General features: G+C 42.5%; 2 protein-coding genes across 2 annotated transcripts in view; one reads left to right on the top strand and one right to left on the bottom strand.

Moving 5' to 3' along the window:
• The window catches only part of BABAM2 (BRISC and BRCA1 A complex member 2), a 172793-nt gene extending 162742 nt beyond the window's left edge, over nucleotides 1-10051 (bottom strand). Inside the window, exons 1-2 of the mRNA XM_084261848.1 lie at nucleotides 9969-10051; nucleotides 6506-6663 (exon numbers count right to left, since the gene is read on the bottom strand). Coding sequence (XP_084117974.1) covers nucleotides 6506-6633 — 128 coding nt within the window. The 5' untranslated portion in view covers nucleotides 6634-6663; nucleotides 9969-10051. The remainder of the gene's footprint in view (nucleotides 1-6505; nucleotides 6664-9968) is intronic.
• A 398-nt stretch (nucleotides 10052-10449) lies between these two features.
• RBKS (ribokinase) overlaps nucleotides 10450-16127 on the top strand; it is a gene marked incomplete at its 5' end in the record, with an annotated part of 67821 nt that continues 62143 nt past the window's right edge. The window contains one exon of the mRNA XM_084261652.1: nucleotides 10450-10499. Within this exon, the coding sequence (XP_084117778.1) occupies nucleotides 10450-10499 (50 nt within the window). The remainder of the gene's footprint in view (nucleotides 10500-16127) is intronic.

Below are 16127 nucleotides of genomic sequence, written 5' to 3'. Positions count from 1 at the left end.
TCAGCTTCATTACAAGTGTACAGTAGCTATTTAACGTATGTATGTGTACATGCATATGGGAGAGTCAGGCCAACACGAAGCCTAATTGCACACGTAAGGCTGGAAGAATTTACCAACCAGCTATCCAGAAATGTATTCTTCTCTACTGAGCAGGAGATTACAAAATTAAAAGCCAGTTGTTTTCAGCTTCTGGCAAAATGTAATATGCATCTAAGATCCACAGCATGCTGGAGATGTTTCCAGCTTACATTAAACAAATGCTGAATCTGTGTGATGCAAGGGTTTGGAAGAGGGGTAGAAAATGGATCAGGTACCCAACTGTTAGATTATTTTACAACAAAACCCAAAGTTTTAGGTGTTTTTTTCTCCTGCAACGATGCACAATACCCAGACAGTTAAAACAGCATAAAGTCCTGGACAGCATAAAGTCCTGGACAGAGACCTACTTTTGGCCTGGGTTTCAAAAGCTGTTCAATGAGTTATTCAGGTATAGATAGCCAAAACATACATACAAATATCTTGCTAAGGTACATCTTTCCAACTATATTTGGCACATATGCAGACAAGAGGAAGCCACTCACTGTCCCAGTCTAATACCAAAGACCTGCTATGCAGTATTTAAATTGAACCAATCTTGTTAAACACACATAAGTCTTTCAAACTGGAGCCCAAGTTACCACAATTACCTAATACTACCTTTACTGTTTGAGCCTAGCAGTATATATTCAACTCTATGATCAGGCTGAGTCTCAAAGTCAAAATATACGCTCATACTAGTTACACACTAGTAACACTGATACCCTTCTTTACTCACAGCACTTGAAACTGACAAACACGCTTTTGCTGAACAAATTCAAGCACCTGGGTTAAAATTGGTGTAATTTTAAAAATGCCTAACTTTGGAGGACATTTACAAAACCACTGCCAAATGTATGCGCTACATTTAGATCTGTATCAGGTTGACATTTTGCCTTTGTTTTTATCAACATTCAGAAACAAATGCAGGAGACAGCAGTCTTGGAGACACTCAGACTTTTTGGACCAGCACAGAAAACCTGCTTTTTTGAAGTTCCAAGTGCTGCTTCACACCAACAACTCTCCCACATTGCCCCATATGAGCTTCAGCTTGTTAAATTCTGATTGTGACAAGCAGCTACTAGTAATAAGATCCTTTGTAGTAAAGAAATACATTTGTTTTCAGAAAATGGAATGAAACAACTACTCCATGCAAAAGGTTAGTAGTTTATGACTTAACCAATACAGCAGTAAAGGACCCAGAAGACCATACCTCTCCTAGAAACTGTCATGTCCTTTCAAGTACGTACTTTACTCAGACCGTAATTATTTTTAAAAGGGCTTTTCATAGTAATCTTGTTCAGAAGAGTCAGACTCATTAAGCTTCATACATGAGCAAAATGCATGTTAAAAGCCCCTACCTATAGATATCAATGGCAGTAATGGAATTTGAACTTTCCTCAAGTAACTGAAACAATTTTTCAATTTAAATTCATCAAAAGATCAAGCAAAAGCTTCAAATAACCACTACAGTATTGTAACAGTGTTTCACAGTTAAAACCCAACACTATTTCATGAAATATTAACACAAAACCTGTATTTACTTTAAAAAGGGAAACGTCCAAAAGAAAGGGAAATACCAAAGCACACTGCAGCCCACTTGATAACAAAAAAGTAAATCATCACTGCTCACTAGGAAGCAGGGCAGTAAAATTATATATATATATATATGTATCTCATTATAGCTTGATAGTAAATGCTTATGTTAAAATCTGCTTCAGATACACTACATTTTTTTGACCATTCCTCATAAAGGTTTCTCTCAGGAACATAATTCCTTGTAAATATAGCTCAGTATCAAGCAGAGGCAGAAGTCAATAGCGAATCAGACAGTTCCAAAGAACAAAATACTAATATGATTTACTACGATCCAGTTACATTAACATTTCACAATTAATCTCATAAATATAAACAAACAAGTATGAAATTCAAAATTGTTATGAATGGATAGCTACAGAAAATAGAACCTTAATATATGCAGCTTTGAATCACTGTATTCACTTTGAAATTCCACCTGGTGCAACACATCCAAGTAATCTAAAAAACAAACAGTCTGATGAGTAAGAATAGGTTTACAATGTAATTTGAGGCCCAAGCATGGGCCTTGATAAACAGCTGTAGAGAAAAAGAAGTTCTCAATGCCACCACAGATAAGTTTTTCACTACTGTAACACAACATAGGAAAAGCAGCAGCCTCATAAATAACTGGATTCTATATTATACAATAATTAAATACCCTTTACATATGAAAATGTCCTCTATTTCTAAATCTACTTAATAATCACTTCTCCCTATTCAACATCTTTCCCATGATTATATGCATAAATGCTAAGAAAAACGCCCATGCCATAATTCAGCTGGTTATGAGTAGATTTTAATATCTAATTAAGATGGGTCATTATTCTGAAGAGACACCACTGGAGATTAACTGAATGATACAATAAATGGCATTGACCCAACTGGCAGCAATATTTTCTTTAGGTCTAGAACAAGGTAATATCCTATGCAAGAGTTAAAATGCTTTGATCCACTCTGTCATCCCAAGGAATGCCTTTTACTAATGCAACAGAGATGCCTGGCAGGGTTTTCTTATCACCAGAATCGATGCTGCTACAGGTGCTGTGTTTCAGATGCGACCAAACACTCAGGTTCTATTTTTGTTCACCGTGGAGCCCTTTTTACAGGAAAGCAGGTAACAGCTCTGCAGACTTGGCCACCTGACTGTTTATTACTGTTTCAACTGAAGAGTTTCCTCCTTTCCTGTCAAGCTGTGTGACTGAGCTCAGTTCAAGGGTATTCGCATTTCTTCCCTCACTCAGTATCTATCACCAGTGGTCATGTAATTCCTGTAAAGAAGACTTGATCCTGGAGGTCCTACTCATAGATGGAAATGTATGTAAGTGTTTGATGAGACTGGCACTGTCTAATAAGTTTGTAAAACACACAGACATTATGGAACTGTAACGTATTATTATAAAACATTTACATACTCAAAGACTGCAAAACAATAGGATTTCCTTACTATGGTATTTCCCTCCCACACTTGCAAGCAAAGCAAATTAACATATCATCAACTTCCTAATCTAACATCAGCTCTTTAATACAGTTTATAAAGCACAATAAAATTTGCAATGTTAGAGTAAGTGCAGAATAAGTTCCTTTCTAAAACCATCTGGCATGTGGATTGATTTTTCAAATAATTAAATAGTTACACATCAGAATCAACTGACATGACAGGCTGTAAACCTGGAACTGCACCTTGCACTGGTGAAATGAAGAGTGGGAGGAATTTCCCTTTTGAGTTGAGAATATCAAAACCAAGGCTCTGAACAGGCAAGGCCTTGGAGACACTACTCTATTCAGCACGTTACCACTATTCCCTGTTACTACAGCTTGTTTCTGAAACCTAAGCAATAAGAATGGATGGTTCTTCAGTTTGTACATTTCATTACACACAGTAAAGCACTGGTTTGTCAGGGATGCAGAATAACTGTGGTAACCCCCAATTTTCTATCGGACTAACAGTACAGTACATAATTCCGTAGCAGTCACGCAGCTCCTCCCCTTAACCCAGAGGCTTCCAGATGTTTTGTTTTCAAAGTTAATGACTATTCATATTATTACCTTAAGTATTTTAGTATCTTAAAATAGGACAATTGGATTGATTTTATTCTTTAAAATCTTCCGCATAACACACTAGATAAAGCAGAAAATACTTGCATGTTCTGCAATAACCTCAAGCTAGGCTACAGAAAGGCTGTATCCACACCCCTTCCATGTGTCAGTCAATGTTCAATCGCTACTCAAGAGCAAATTTTCTGAACTGCTTGTCCACACAAAAGCTCATATGCATGTGACATCGAGAACTGCCTTTTATTTAACTTCTAACATTCAACCTAGTACCTCTTCCTCACATTCCCATTCCATTTTAAGTTTAAAGCCTGATTCAGCCCCATTCAAACTGAAGGGATGTCACTTCAGTGACACTGTCCTGCACCTGTTTCCCATTACCCTAACAATTGCTTTCCTTCTGTTTACATCCAACCTTTAAGTCCTTATATTTCTGTTTCTTTCATGCAGATATCGCCTACATTTCCCTCTGCCTGCTATTTCCTCTGCATTATCATTTGTCTATTTAAAAGAGTAAAGAAAGTGAAAGTATACATGCGTTTGAATAGTCTTGTGATAAGGGGATAGAGGGGCATGCTAGATTGATGGTTTTCAAGCCATTTTTGGACTGCTGGAGCCCTGCAGAATTTTCCTTTAGAGGCAGTACCCAGCAACTACTTTAAATCTATTGACAACAGGGTAGGTTCGTGGTTTTTTGTTCTTTATCAACCAACATGGACCTGCCAAAACCAGCCTGAGGAGTCCCAGAGGCTCCTACATCAAAGGTTACAGACCACCAAACTAGACCTTGAGCTATGGAAGGGGCTTCTCTATAATTCTGCGATGCAGAATTAAGTGATTTTACACTGCATATCTGTTCAGTGACATCATAAAGCACTTGATAGGGAAAGACTTATTTCCACACTGATATGGAAATTCAATTTTTTTTATTGTAAATAACCTAACAATGGTATATTTGTAACAAACAACAAAAATCTTCCCTAAAAAGCCACATGCCTGAAAATCACATTTCAAAGAAGTTCCAAACAATTGTAAATAAATCCTGTTTAGAAGAATGCATTTAAGAAAGTAACTGGTACAAAAACCAACCCTCCACTTTAAAAATAATTTTCAAGTAAATGCAGAATCCTGATTATCCTAACTTCAGTTCCTAATAACCTCGAGCTATAAGGAGCCTCAGCATAGAGAATGAGGTACATTTCTATGTTCCAGAACAAGAAAAAAAAAATGTTGTTAGCATTTGCATATAGCTGAGCCAAGCCTTAAACAAGATATGAGACAACCTCTGTCAGGGGCTGTACTCATGTTATAGACAGTAACTATACAATTTGAATCACTATAATCGGGCTGGGAGCAGTTTTCAGTTTTATAAAGAATAAATTCTTGGAAAACATTTGGGATTTACCAATTCAAGATGATCTTTATAAGATCACTTGCCAAAGAACTTTAGACACATCAAAAACACCTCTGAAAAGAGTCAGCTAGAAAACACCACTGTGTATTATTTTAAAGGCATAAGTGGGCAGAGAGCAGAACCCTTACCTACTTTCCAACAAGCTGGTGCATTCACCAGCAGACTACAAACGTGTTTTCTCTCTATCTTTTTTAGTATTCTTTTCTCTCAGAATTGATAGGGAAAATGTAAGAGAGCTCTCATCTCAGCCTTCCTGCAAGACTAGTTCAAGAGAAGGCAAGGTCTAGCATGAAGTGACAGCAGCAGATGCGTAACTGCTCAGCCTCTCACATAACTGGCAAGCCTAAATGCCAAGCCAGGCAACACTAATAACAACAGCTTCTTAGACCTTCAAGTAAAGCAGCTCCTTACAGGGAGGGAATGGGTCCTTTCAAACTAACCTTAGAACTCACACCTCCATCCTGAGAAAGCATTGTAACTGCCAGAAAAGTACCTCCCAAACTCTCCATGAAACCATAATAACACAGCCTGCAGAAGCACATCACCCAAAGTTTGCAGCAGAGCCAAGCTTTAACCAGCAGTGATTTGTGGTTGTCCTCAAGGCCGATCGGGTTAAGCTATCATTCAAAATGATAACGCAAAGCAGCAATTTAGACACTTTGCCCTGAGAAACTTCAGGCTCTGAACTCCCATATCAAATAAATACCTCAATCCAGGACACCATTAGACACCCCCCAACTCTTTTAGAGTAAAGCAATTTCTGACATGCCTCATCCAAAGCATTCTTTTATCAGTCACCCTGGGAGTCTCCCCTCTCTGCACAATGCCTAAAGTAAACTCTACTTTCAGCATTTCCCTTGTGTTTTCACACACCAGAGTCCCTCTGCACAAACTTTATTACTATCTGAAAACCATCACGTACTCTTCTGGAATTAAAAAGGACTAGCTTGGCCTATTTCAAACACTTTGCTCTACAGCCAAGGGAGGTCAGATAAAGAGATAAAGTTGTTTTTTCTTATTTAGCATATTCCTGACTACAAGTAAGGTCACATAAATTTATCTTCGAGTTTCTTAATTTACAGAAAAGCTCCACTAAGCAAGTGATAAACAACAGGAAAAATGTTTATAACTGTCTCACTGCTGAAAAACAGCACTATCAAGTGGCAGCGATGAAAGTGTTTTAACAAGATTATTATTGCCAACAATATGACAAATTACAAAATTACCAAACCGTAAAATGGTAGTAGGACAAAAAATAATCTAGTTAGTATGTCAACTCTAGATGTATTGGAAATGCTTAAATACACACGAACCTAGTAAAATTCAGCCCTGCAAAGACATCTTAACTCTAAGGAGTTGGCTATTCTTTTTGGATGAGGAACTTACCCAGATTTCAGGTCTGTAATCCGTAAACAGTTAGTAGCATCCAGTCCTACTTTTCCATTTCTGACCACACTGGAAATGAAGGGAGAGAGCGCTGGAGAAATTCTGTTCAAGGCAACTTCAGGTGACATTTTAGTATGCTCTTCTGCTTTTGTCTTGACCTGTACAGGGATGATAACAGGGAGAAACAATAAATCAAAAAATATCCTACTCATGTGACATAAGTTCACATGCACTTTACAAACATCAAAGGAAAAAAAACTAAGCACATAAATGGTCAGGAGAGTAACTGAAGCATGCACAGGTTTATAAAGGAAAAAATAAACACAGGTAATTCTTTTTCCCCTACATCTGCCATATTCAAAGAAGGCCATTTATTTAACATCAACATAAAACCAGACTTACATCCTAGGCTCCTTTAATTAAGATCCTACCCCTAGGAGAAAAGAAATAAAATTGAGGGCTATTCTGACACCTTGCAGCCCAGCCCTTCTCATGAGCATTTCCATTAGGAGTCCCTAATTGATGAGCCACATTTGTTCTCCTTCCACTGAAATCAATGGGACTTACATTACTGATCGCAGTAGGGCCAAGGGTTTACTTCTCCATGCTCTCCTTTGTGATTTTTAGTACCAATAGCGTAACCGTAATCAGTTACTACTTTCACAATACTTCATTAACTACTTACAACATTGCCTGTTGCCTTTTAAAGGCTAATGCCACTTTCAGTGGTATCACCACACTTTGAAAGGCATCTTCACTCACAGACTGGAAAGCTGATGTACATATATTTCAAGCACAGCTTCCTCAGAAGCACTTGCAGTTGTGTAACCTTACCCTAAATCAGTCACGCCACTGAATTAGCACACTTTAAACACCTGATGCTTCTTAGCTGAAATTCAGGACCTGAGCATGTACATGTTTTAACTCCCTGCACAATGAACAAAAGGCTGGAGAATGTGGACAATAGACTAGTAGGAGAAGGGGGAGAAAAGTAACCTATCAAAATGCTCACACCACATATTCAGTCATATTCTTAGGCACAGAATTTCATCTGAAAATTAACTGAACTTGTCAGTTGCAGAAAACAAAGCTGCAAATGGCTTAAGGTAACATAAACATGCCACTGACAAACAGGGTAGAAGAGCTAATACTTTAAGTTTTGAATACCAGAATATTATTTTAAAAAATAAAACCCCATTTAATTGCAAAACACCAATACACACTCTACTTTCTGCCTTACAGAATGCTGCATGTGGACTGCTGCATTAGTAAGTGCTCTGTCAAGAGACTGGGAACAGCTCATGGCAATAGTTGCGATTTTCTGTTGCTTCCAACACTGGTTACCAACTAACGTTTGTAAACCCAATGGATAGTTTACAAACTGGCAATTCCCTGTGACCCGTAGCAATAGTGATGTTACACACTCTGGTCTCACAGAGGTCATTCACAATGATGCAGTACCAGGCAATGTTCAAGGGAGAGTATTTACACTAGATATTCAGAAAGTATCCGAATGAGGCAAAGGCCAGGTATGTTTAAGCAAACAAAAAGACTAATAAAGAAAGACTTCCTAAAAATAATAATCATCTTTAATACACTGGTGGTTATATTTTATAGCAGCAAAGAACCTGGTGACTAAGTATCTATGTTTTGGCTCAGAATGTACTCTCTTCCCATAGACAATTTGCCGTAACTGACAACGGGCAACAACTCAAGTTTGCTTAGCACGCTTCTACAGCAACTTAAGGTGCTACCTCCTGGTTTTCAACTTCTCTACCAAAAATGACTGCCTACTCACCTTTACTCTTCCCCAGAGGGACTGAGAGAACACAAACCCATAACTTGACCTATTTCAATGCAAACTCCAAATGGCTTAGACTGAACCGCTAATAAAAAGGAGTTTAAATTGATACTTTGCACAAGAGCGGCTAAAGCAGGGCACAGGTTTCAGCCTGCCAACTCCACTGCAGGGAAGAGGAATTTCAAGCTGGGGGGTTGGGGGTGGGGTGCTGGACTTACGAAAGCAAGAACTTCTTAAACCATGAAAAACATGCTGAAAAACACACGATCCCTCTAGCAACCTTAAAGGTATGCACAAAGATCTCAGAATTGGTTCTGGTAACAGCACATTTCAAGGGCACGGTGTTTACAAGGGCAGAATTAGGAGACAGAAAGAGATACACATGGTGACTGAAGTTGAACAGATGCACCTTCCATAATGAACTGCAGGGCGAGATTCCTCATCTTTTTGTTAATAAAATACACAGATCATCAAAATGAGATGTAAAGACTGTTAGGCATTTTTCCTGGGTTTCTTGTGTAATTTAAGATCTACAGCACCTTCTACACAGCGCACCAGGTAGCCACCCCTTAAGCACTGAGTATCAGAGAAACTCACTGATTTATTTTGTGAGCAAAGGTCTTGCCAAATTCTAACACAAGCAGCACCATTTCGGTATGTTTCTGTTTGTTTTCCCCCCAGCTTACTTTTCCCACAGCACTGGAAACAGCACACAAACAAGCTCAGAGGGAATTAACAAGAACAAAATCCACTGGACTGTTCCCCTCCCAAAACATCTGAGACAAGTAAACCCTCTAAAACTCTGGCACCTATCGCAGTGACTTCGCAGCAGACGTAGCATATGCTTCAGGGTAACCAGGAAAGCCCTGGCACAGCTTTTTTGGGCGAGTGTCCGGGTGCAAGGGGCTCTGTTCCCGCCTCACCGGTAACGACACTGCGGGTATCAAGCGCAGCGCTAAGGCAGCGAAGGAGGCCCCGAAGTGCGAGGCACCCTTCCCGCCCAAACCAAACCTCGGCCAGCTGGTTTTGTGGTTTTCACTTGGAGGGTGCCAGCACCCAGGGCGCAGGCATGAGAAGACGGGACCCCCACGGCAACCCCCTGCACCTGCCACCGTGCCCAAACACAGCCCCACCTGCCAGCCCGGAGCCTGAGTAGTAAAGGGACCCCCGGGTACACCCCCAAGTTCCCCCTGCTTGGCACGGGAGAACGCTCACCGGCCCGTCCCCCGCCAAGGCCCCGCTCCCTCCCCAGACGGGCCGCGCCGCCCCCCCGCCTCAGCGAGGCTCCCCAGGCCACGTGCCGGCGCCACGAACCGGGGCCGCCCCGCGAGAAGGCGGCGGGCCCAGCCACCCAGGCGCTGCGTCCCGCCCCGCCACGGCGGCGGCGCCCGGGAACGGGACGGGCGACCGCCGGGCGGTGCTTAGGCCAGTCACCGCCCCGGGCTGCACCGGCCCCCGCGCCGCTTCCTTGGCCAGCTCCTCCCAGGCCGGGCCCGCAGCCTCCGGCGTCCCCCTCGCCCCAAGCGCCCCGGGGCTGCCGGAGGGGGCGGGGCCGGGGTAGAAGCCAAACAACCGGCGCGGCCCGCCGCGCCGTTCTCCCGGGGCCAGCAGGGGTGTTGCTCCCGCCCATCCCTCCCCGGCCCGTCCCGGGCCCCGCCATACCTACGGCGGCCGGAACACAGCCCCTTAGCAACGGCCGCGGCTACGCGCCCGTCCCGTCCACCCGCGCCCGGCGTGCGCGCCCCCGCTCCCGCCCCGCCGCGCGACGTGCGCGCCTCCGCCCCCCGCCGCCGCTCCCCGGGCCGGAGGGGTCTTCGCCGGCCTCGATATTGGCGTCCACTGCAGTGCCTGGACGAACTGTTTCGCCGTGCAGGGGCGGGGAGGGGGGTTGCCGTTTCGCCGCGGCCGGAGCCGGGCAGAGGGGAGGAGGCGAGGGGAGGGGGCAGCCTTGCCAGCAGGCGTTCGCCAGGGGCACCCTACCGGCCGAAGGCCCCTACGGGCCGGCAGCCACCACCTCCCCTGTCTGTCGTCCGTGGCAACGGGTGAAGCCGTCGCGGTGGTGGTGGCGGGGCCTGGCGTGGAAGCTGGGTCCAGGGTCCAAGGCCCGGGTAGCAGGGCCTGGGGTTGCTCAGTCCCTGGCGCCATGGCCGCTGAGGTGACAGTTGTGGGATCCTGTATGACCGACCTGGTCAGGTTAGTACCCGGGGCGTGGGGTTCCGCAGGCCAGGAGGCCCCGGCGCGGGGCCCGTTTCATGCCCTCAGGTCACGGAGGGGCCCCGAGGTCAGCGGAGCGCAGGGCTTCACGGTGCCTGGGGCTCCCCGCGCCTCCCGAGGCCAGGCCGGGCCAAGGCAAGCGGGTGTCACGTCTCCCTCCGGGCCGGGCCAGGAGAAGCGGGGGCGGCGCCAGGTAGGGCGGTGCGGAGCTCCCGGCACTGGGCAGAGGGAACCGAGGTGAGGAGTTGGCTGCGGCAGGGGGAAGGAGCAGAGCCGCCGGTGGAGGCGGCTGGGCCCGGGTGATGTCAGCCCTGCAAATAATACTTTGAAAGTAGACTGTGGGAAAGGGGAGAAGTTTGGACGTGTTGTCTGCTGGAGCTTTGATCAGCTGTCTGTAACTTTAGGGAGAAGAGAGCCTTGGGTTTGTGTTTTCAGCTGTGCTAGGTGGCTCGGCGTTAGCCTTGCCAGAAAAGCAGCGTTTCCCTCACGGGAAACAGTGAACTCTGATACTCTTTATCAGCAGAGGAGTATGAAACGATTTTATGATGGGGGATAAAACTCGTCAACTGTAACACGTTTTCAGTTCAAAGTATTTGTCTCCTCCAGAAAAGTGAGGAAGAGCACTTAATATTGCAAAGAAACCAAAATTACTTCCATGAAAAAGTAGGTTATAAGTTGATTACCTGCAGACATTTACATGACACCTGGAAAGAACAGAAAGAGAGAAGGCCTCCCAAGCTATAAATATCCACAAACAGATCAAAAAGTGGAAACACGAAGCAAAAAATTTAGCACCACTGCGTCCCTAAAGTAAATTATGAAATTCTTTTTTAAAGGAAAGTCCTAATTCATTTTCTGGGCATTTTGCTTTAGAAACAGGGGCTTGGGTCTCATTGTCCATGATTTTTGCACATAGGTAAGGTTTGGAAACTTCTTTTCCAAATTAAAATGCAGAAGTTCATGAAAGCTCTTGGTTCTGCCAGACTGTGTTTTATGGCAAATACTAAATATCAGAAGAATTTTAGGAAAATTGGAAGATTTGGCAGCATTGCAAATACAAACCTGAACTGGCTGACCTTGTCAGCCCCAGAAACTTGCAAATCAGTCTTTGATTTGTGCTATTTTAAAAACACAGCTGTTTTGAAACTCTGTATGCAGGCTTGGTCAAAATAGGATTTAAAAGTGTATGTATCTGGACTGCATCAGCTTGTCCTGCTGGGAATTCTGTGGTAAAAAACCCCACAGTTCCTCACTCTGAATCAACAGACAATTACATCAAAGCCTATGGGTCAATAAAGTGTAGAATACGTGATTAGAAGAATATGCTGAGGCGTAACTACAGTTTAGGCACAGACATACATTGCAGAAACACTGACAACCCTTAGATAATCATAGAACCTGTGTCAGAAACATTTAGAGCTTTATGTAATCTGCAGAACATGCTGGCAGCTTTCCAAGAAGAATAGTTGTCTTGTAAGTCAGAGTAAGACCTTCTAAAACTGATCTTGACGTTATGTGTGAATGAGCTATCAGGGGCTCGTGACGTTATATGACAATGTAAAACATGGTGCTCTAACCCCAAGATGTTCCTTTTCCCGTCTCTCTCTCTCTAAAAAAAAAAACAACCCATCAAAAAGTTGTCTACCAGTTTAAAGACTGTTGACAGCCACAGCTTTGGGCTTTTTTTTTGACACTTAAACAAACAAACAAAAAAGAAAACTCTCCTTTTTTTTGGCTGCAAGTTTGATAGGATAGAAATATACTCATTTCTTTGAAGCCATATTAACTGGCCATACTGTAACCAGAGATTAAACCATGTTTTGTGGCCATAAATGCTGTTACAAGAGATTTAAGTGGTTGAAGAAAAGCCATTTCACTTTTCAGACAGCTGAGAGGGTTTCTTAAATTGTAGAGATGCTGTCACGAGAATGTATCTGACTCGCTATTATTAGCCTCAACTTTAAGGAGTTGAGGAAGGACCTTTTATTAGTGATTAGCCCATTTGCTTCAACTGAAAACGAAGGGACAGCCTTGTTCTTTCTGTTACTAGCACAGGACTTCAGGCACTTAATAGAATAAGAAAAAGTGTGCATTTAAATTTGACTGGCAAGAGTTTAATCAGATTAAAATCTCCATGCAGTACCCACGTAGACACAGTTTAAAAGTATCCTGTGTTACAAAAATTCTGCTAAAATAACTGGAAAGTGCTAAGCTGCATGCTGGGATGTGCCCAGGTGGAGAGCAAAGCTGTGAAATAGGGAACCATAATCCAGCTTTATTAAATGTGGTAAAAACTGCCAGGTTAGGATTCACACTGATGCCGGGAGGGTATCGCTTGACCTCTTTTAGATCTGGGATTTAGAGGGGTTTGTTATATTCTGGGCTTAAACTAGGGTTAATTTCAGCAAGGATAAAAGAGCATCAGGGTTTTTTTGAGTTTGTCTGTCATTTATGTTGATGTTTTCATTTGTAAAAGATGTAGACAGCAGTGATCATGTTAAATACCCGTCTATCACCGATTTGGAGAAGACTGAATAAACTGGATTGGGAAGTCAGACACATTTTTGGACACGTTGTGTTTGAAAGGCATGTTCACCACCAGGACTAAAGCCTATCTTTCCTAGAAGTTAATCATATTGATTGAGACACTGCCAGATCTAGACAGTACTGATAAAATACCATGTTGGCCTTCCAGAATACAGTCTTGGCTGGAGGTTCATAGTGGCAGGCATTAAATGGTAAAAATTCCAAAGTCTTTAGAGGCAAGGTACCAAAAATCAGAAAGATGGACCTTAAGCTACCATTGGATATCTGGTAGCCAGATTCACCACTAAGAGGAAGTTAGTGTATAATTTTTCTACTCAAAATAGGAAACTAATGATTTGAAGAAGCATAACCTCTGTGTGAAATGGAAATGTACAATTTGAAATTTGCTGCGTCTTACATAATGACCGAGAAGGAAAAGGACGGGGACCTTCTGCTGAAGACAGTATCCAGATGTTATTTTGAGAAATAATCACATTCAGAAGAAAGGGTAGTGTGCCTTAAAATTCTTTTAAAGGGAAGGGGCCCAGTGGTTTGCTCTTAAAACACTGTTCTCATTGGAAATTCTTTTCTCATTGTCCTGTAGCGCTGCAGTGGCAGAATGTGGGTTTTATAAAGTGAATTTAGTATAATCAAAACAACCTCACGTACATACATGCAGCAAACCACACTCTTTTGGCTTAATAGGACCAGGAACAAAACATATTTGTGGTCACAAACACAATCAACACTTCACTGGCAATAACAGGCAATAGTAGTAGAAAACAAAAACAGCATTATTCTATATGATCTAGATATCAAGCCAGACGGGTACCATCCATAGTGTTATTTAAATAGTTTCTGTTCTGACTAATATTTGCAGACTGGTCGTGGCATTGGCATTTTAATTCATATTAAATCAGGACAAGACTAAACATATAAACCAATGAGAGTCAGACACACTAAAACAATTAAACAGGAGAAACTTTGGCATGGCAATTGAAAACAGCAGAAACAGGGAACAAAATGTAAGATGGAAAAACAGTCTTTGGATAGTCACAGCAAAACAGTTTTTCACTTTAACTCAAGAGAATGAGACCACAGCCCAAATACTGGAAAAGTCTGTGTGTTGTGATGTTCAAAATTTGAAGTTGTAGTTTTCTGTCATCCTCCTTCCTTCCTCCCTCCCCTTTAGGGAGCAAAATAAAAATTCTGCTTCCAATCTCCTGTTGTAACAACCGTTGTTAATAATGATTACAAGTTGTAAACTGATTGACTGGAAGCAGTCAGCAAGATAAGAAAGATACCACAGAAAAAACATAGAGCTGCAAAGTAGTATTCTGCCTGACTGCAGCTGACAGTGGTGACAAATACACATCTGGAATTAACATCCCAGAGCAGCCTGATGAACGCATCAAATCATGGGACACGGTTTAGTGGTGGTTTTGGCAGGTTAGGTTGATGGTTGGACTTGATGATCTGAAAGGTCCCTTCCAACTGAGACAGTTTGATGATTCTGCCATTCTGAAATTGTGCTAACAGAGCACAGTCTCTGCTTGTGCAAAATGGCAAAGGTATCTCTGTTAGTGAGATTCTACATCTCCCTCTTAAGCCTCTAGTGGCGATTATTGTGAGCAGAAGTGCTGAAGTAAATGACTCACTTGAAATGCCCATGATCCAAAGCCATGTTTGTACTTTCTTTTATAAAGTGCAATATTTGGGACACTTAATTTCAGTGGGTTTTTTGAGGGAACGTGGAAAGGAATTTTCTTACGTTCCTTTTGGGTGAAGAGGGAAAGGCTCACAGATGACCTCATTTTCGTCTTTGCTTTGTTTCCAGGTCTTTCACATGTGTTCTCATTTCCACCATTTCTCATGCATGCACAGTCACCAGGTTATAATGCTTTTTTCTTGCTTTAATGGGTGTTTTTTTTCCCCTTCTCTTCAGCTTCTCCTAGCAGCAGAGAAAAGTGTTCTAGAAACCTTCAAATCCATTCCGTTTGTGTTTTTGTTTTTATCTGTAATGCTTCCCCTGCAGCAGCCACTCCTCATTCTAGTCAATCTGCTGTTGCCAGCAGCATGGGAAAGCACAACTGCGAAGGAATACAAGCTTAGTCCAGTTGAAGGAATTAATCTTTTGGATCCAGAGAAAGGCATCAAGGCATGAGAGAATGTGTCATCTGTGAATTGTTTAGTTTATGTAATAGTGAAAAATCTGGGCTTGATTTCAGAGCCTGTTCTATGCCCCTGTCGTCTTCTCTGACCTAGTGAAGTTTGGGTGTGTAGTAAACGCAGGATGCGCAGGCTCAGTGTTTTGTTGTTCTGCCCTGATTTTAGAGGGCCAAAGTGTGGTTTAGAGAAACTCCCATTTGCCTTCTCTTGCCTGGCAGGAAGAAAGCTGTATCTTGGGGGCCCAAAGAGGAAAACAGGGTAAAAATCATGTTGATGAAATCCTCAGTAATGGGATTCAGTAAGAAAACTGTTCTGTTCATATAGAGCTTTTGTGTATCTGTAGTGACCCACACACTGCACATCTGATGTGGGGCCTGATCCAAGCTCATTCATGTCAAAAGAAGCTTTTCACTGCTGTAAACTTTGTTATTAAATTGTCTCCACCCCCTACCCCAATCTGTGTGATCAGTTTATTTTAAGGTGAGACACAGTTTAATATTTTAGCATGTTAAAAGCATTTGGTGTTATTCTCTAGGCCTTAAAAATCTTCTGACAAAGTTTCTCTAACAAAAAATGACAAAGTATTGAAGAAGGGGAAAAGGAGGAAAACTGGCAAGTGTTTCATAAATGAACACCAAATAACTAGGGCAAAGCCACCAATGACTTTTTTTAACCTATTACAAGAGCTGCATTTGCAACCAAGGTTATGAACCCCAAGTGAGAGACAGTGCGCCATTGATCCCAGCTGGCACTTTCTGAAAGAAACTGTTGTTTTTGCAACAGAGGATGCTGTGGGTCCTCTCTGAGATGGACTGGTGGTGCTAGAACACCTGCTCAACACTTGTCTTTGGCTCTTTTCCATGAAAACTCATATTTTTAATCCCTCTTCCTAAGTGGCAATGTGAAATTTTA

Source organism: Gallinula chloropus, assembly GCF_964237585.1.
Source record: "Gallinula chloropus genome assembly, chromosome: 3".
NCBI lineage: Eukaryota > Metazoa > Chordata > Aves > Gruiformes > Rallidae > Gallinula > Gallinula chloropus.
Note: the sequence above shows the minus strand (reverse complement) of the source record. Positions and strands in the feature narration are given on the sequence as shown.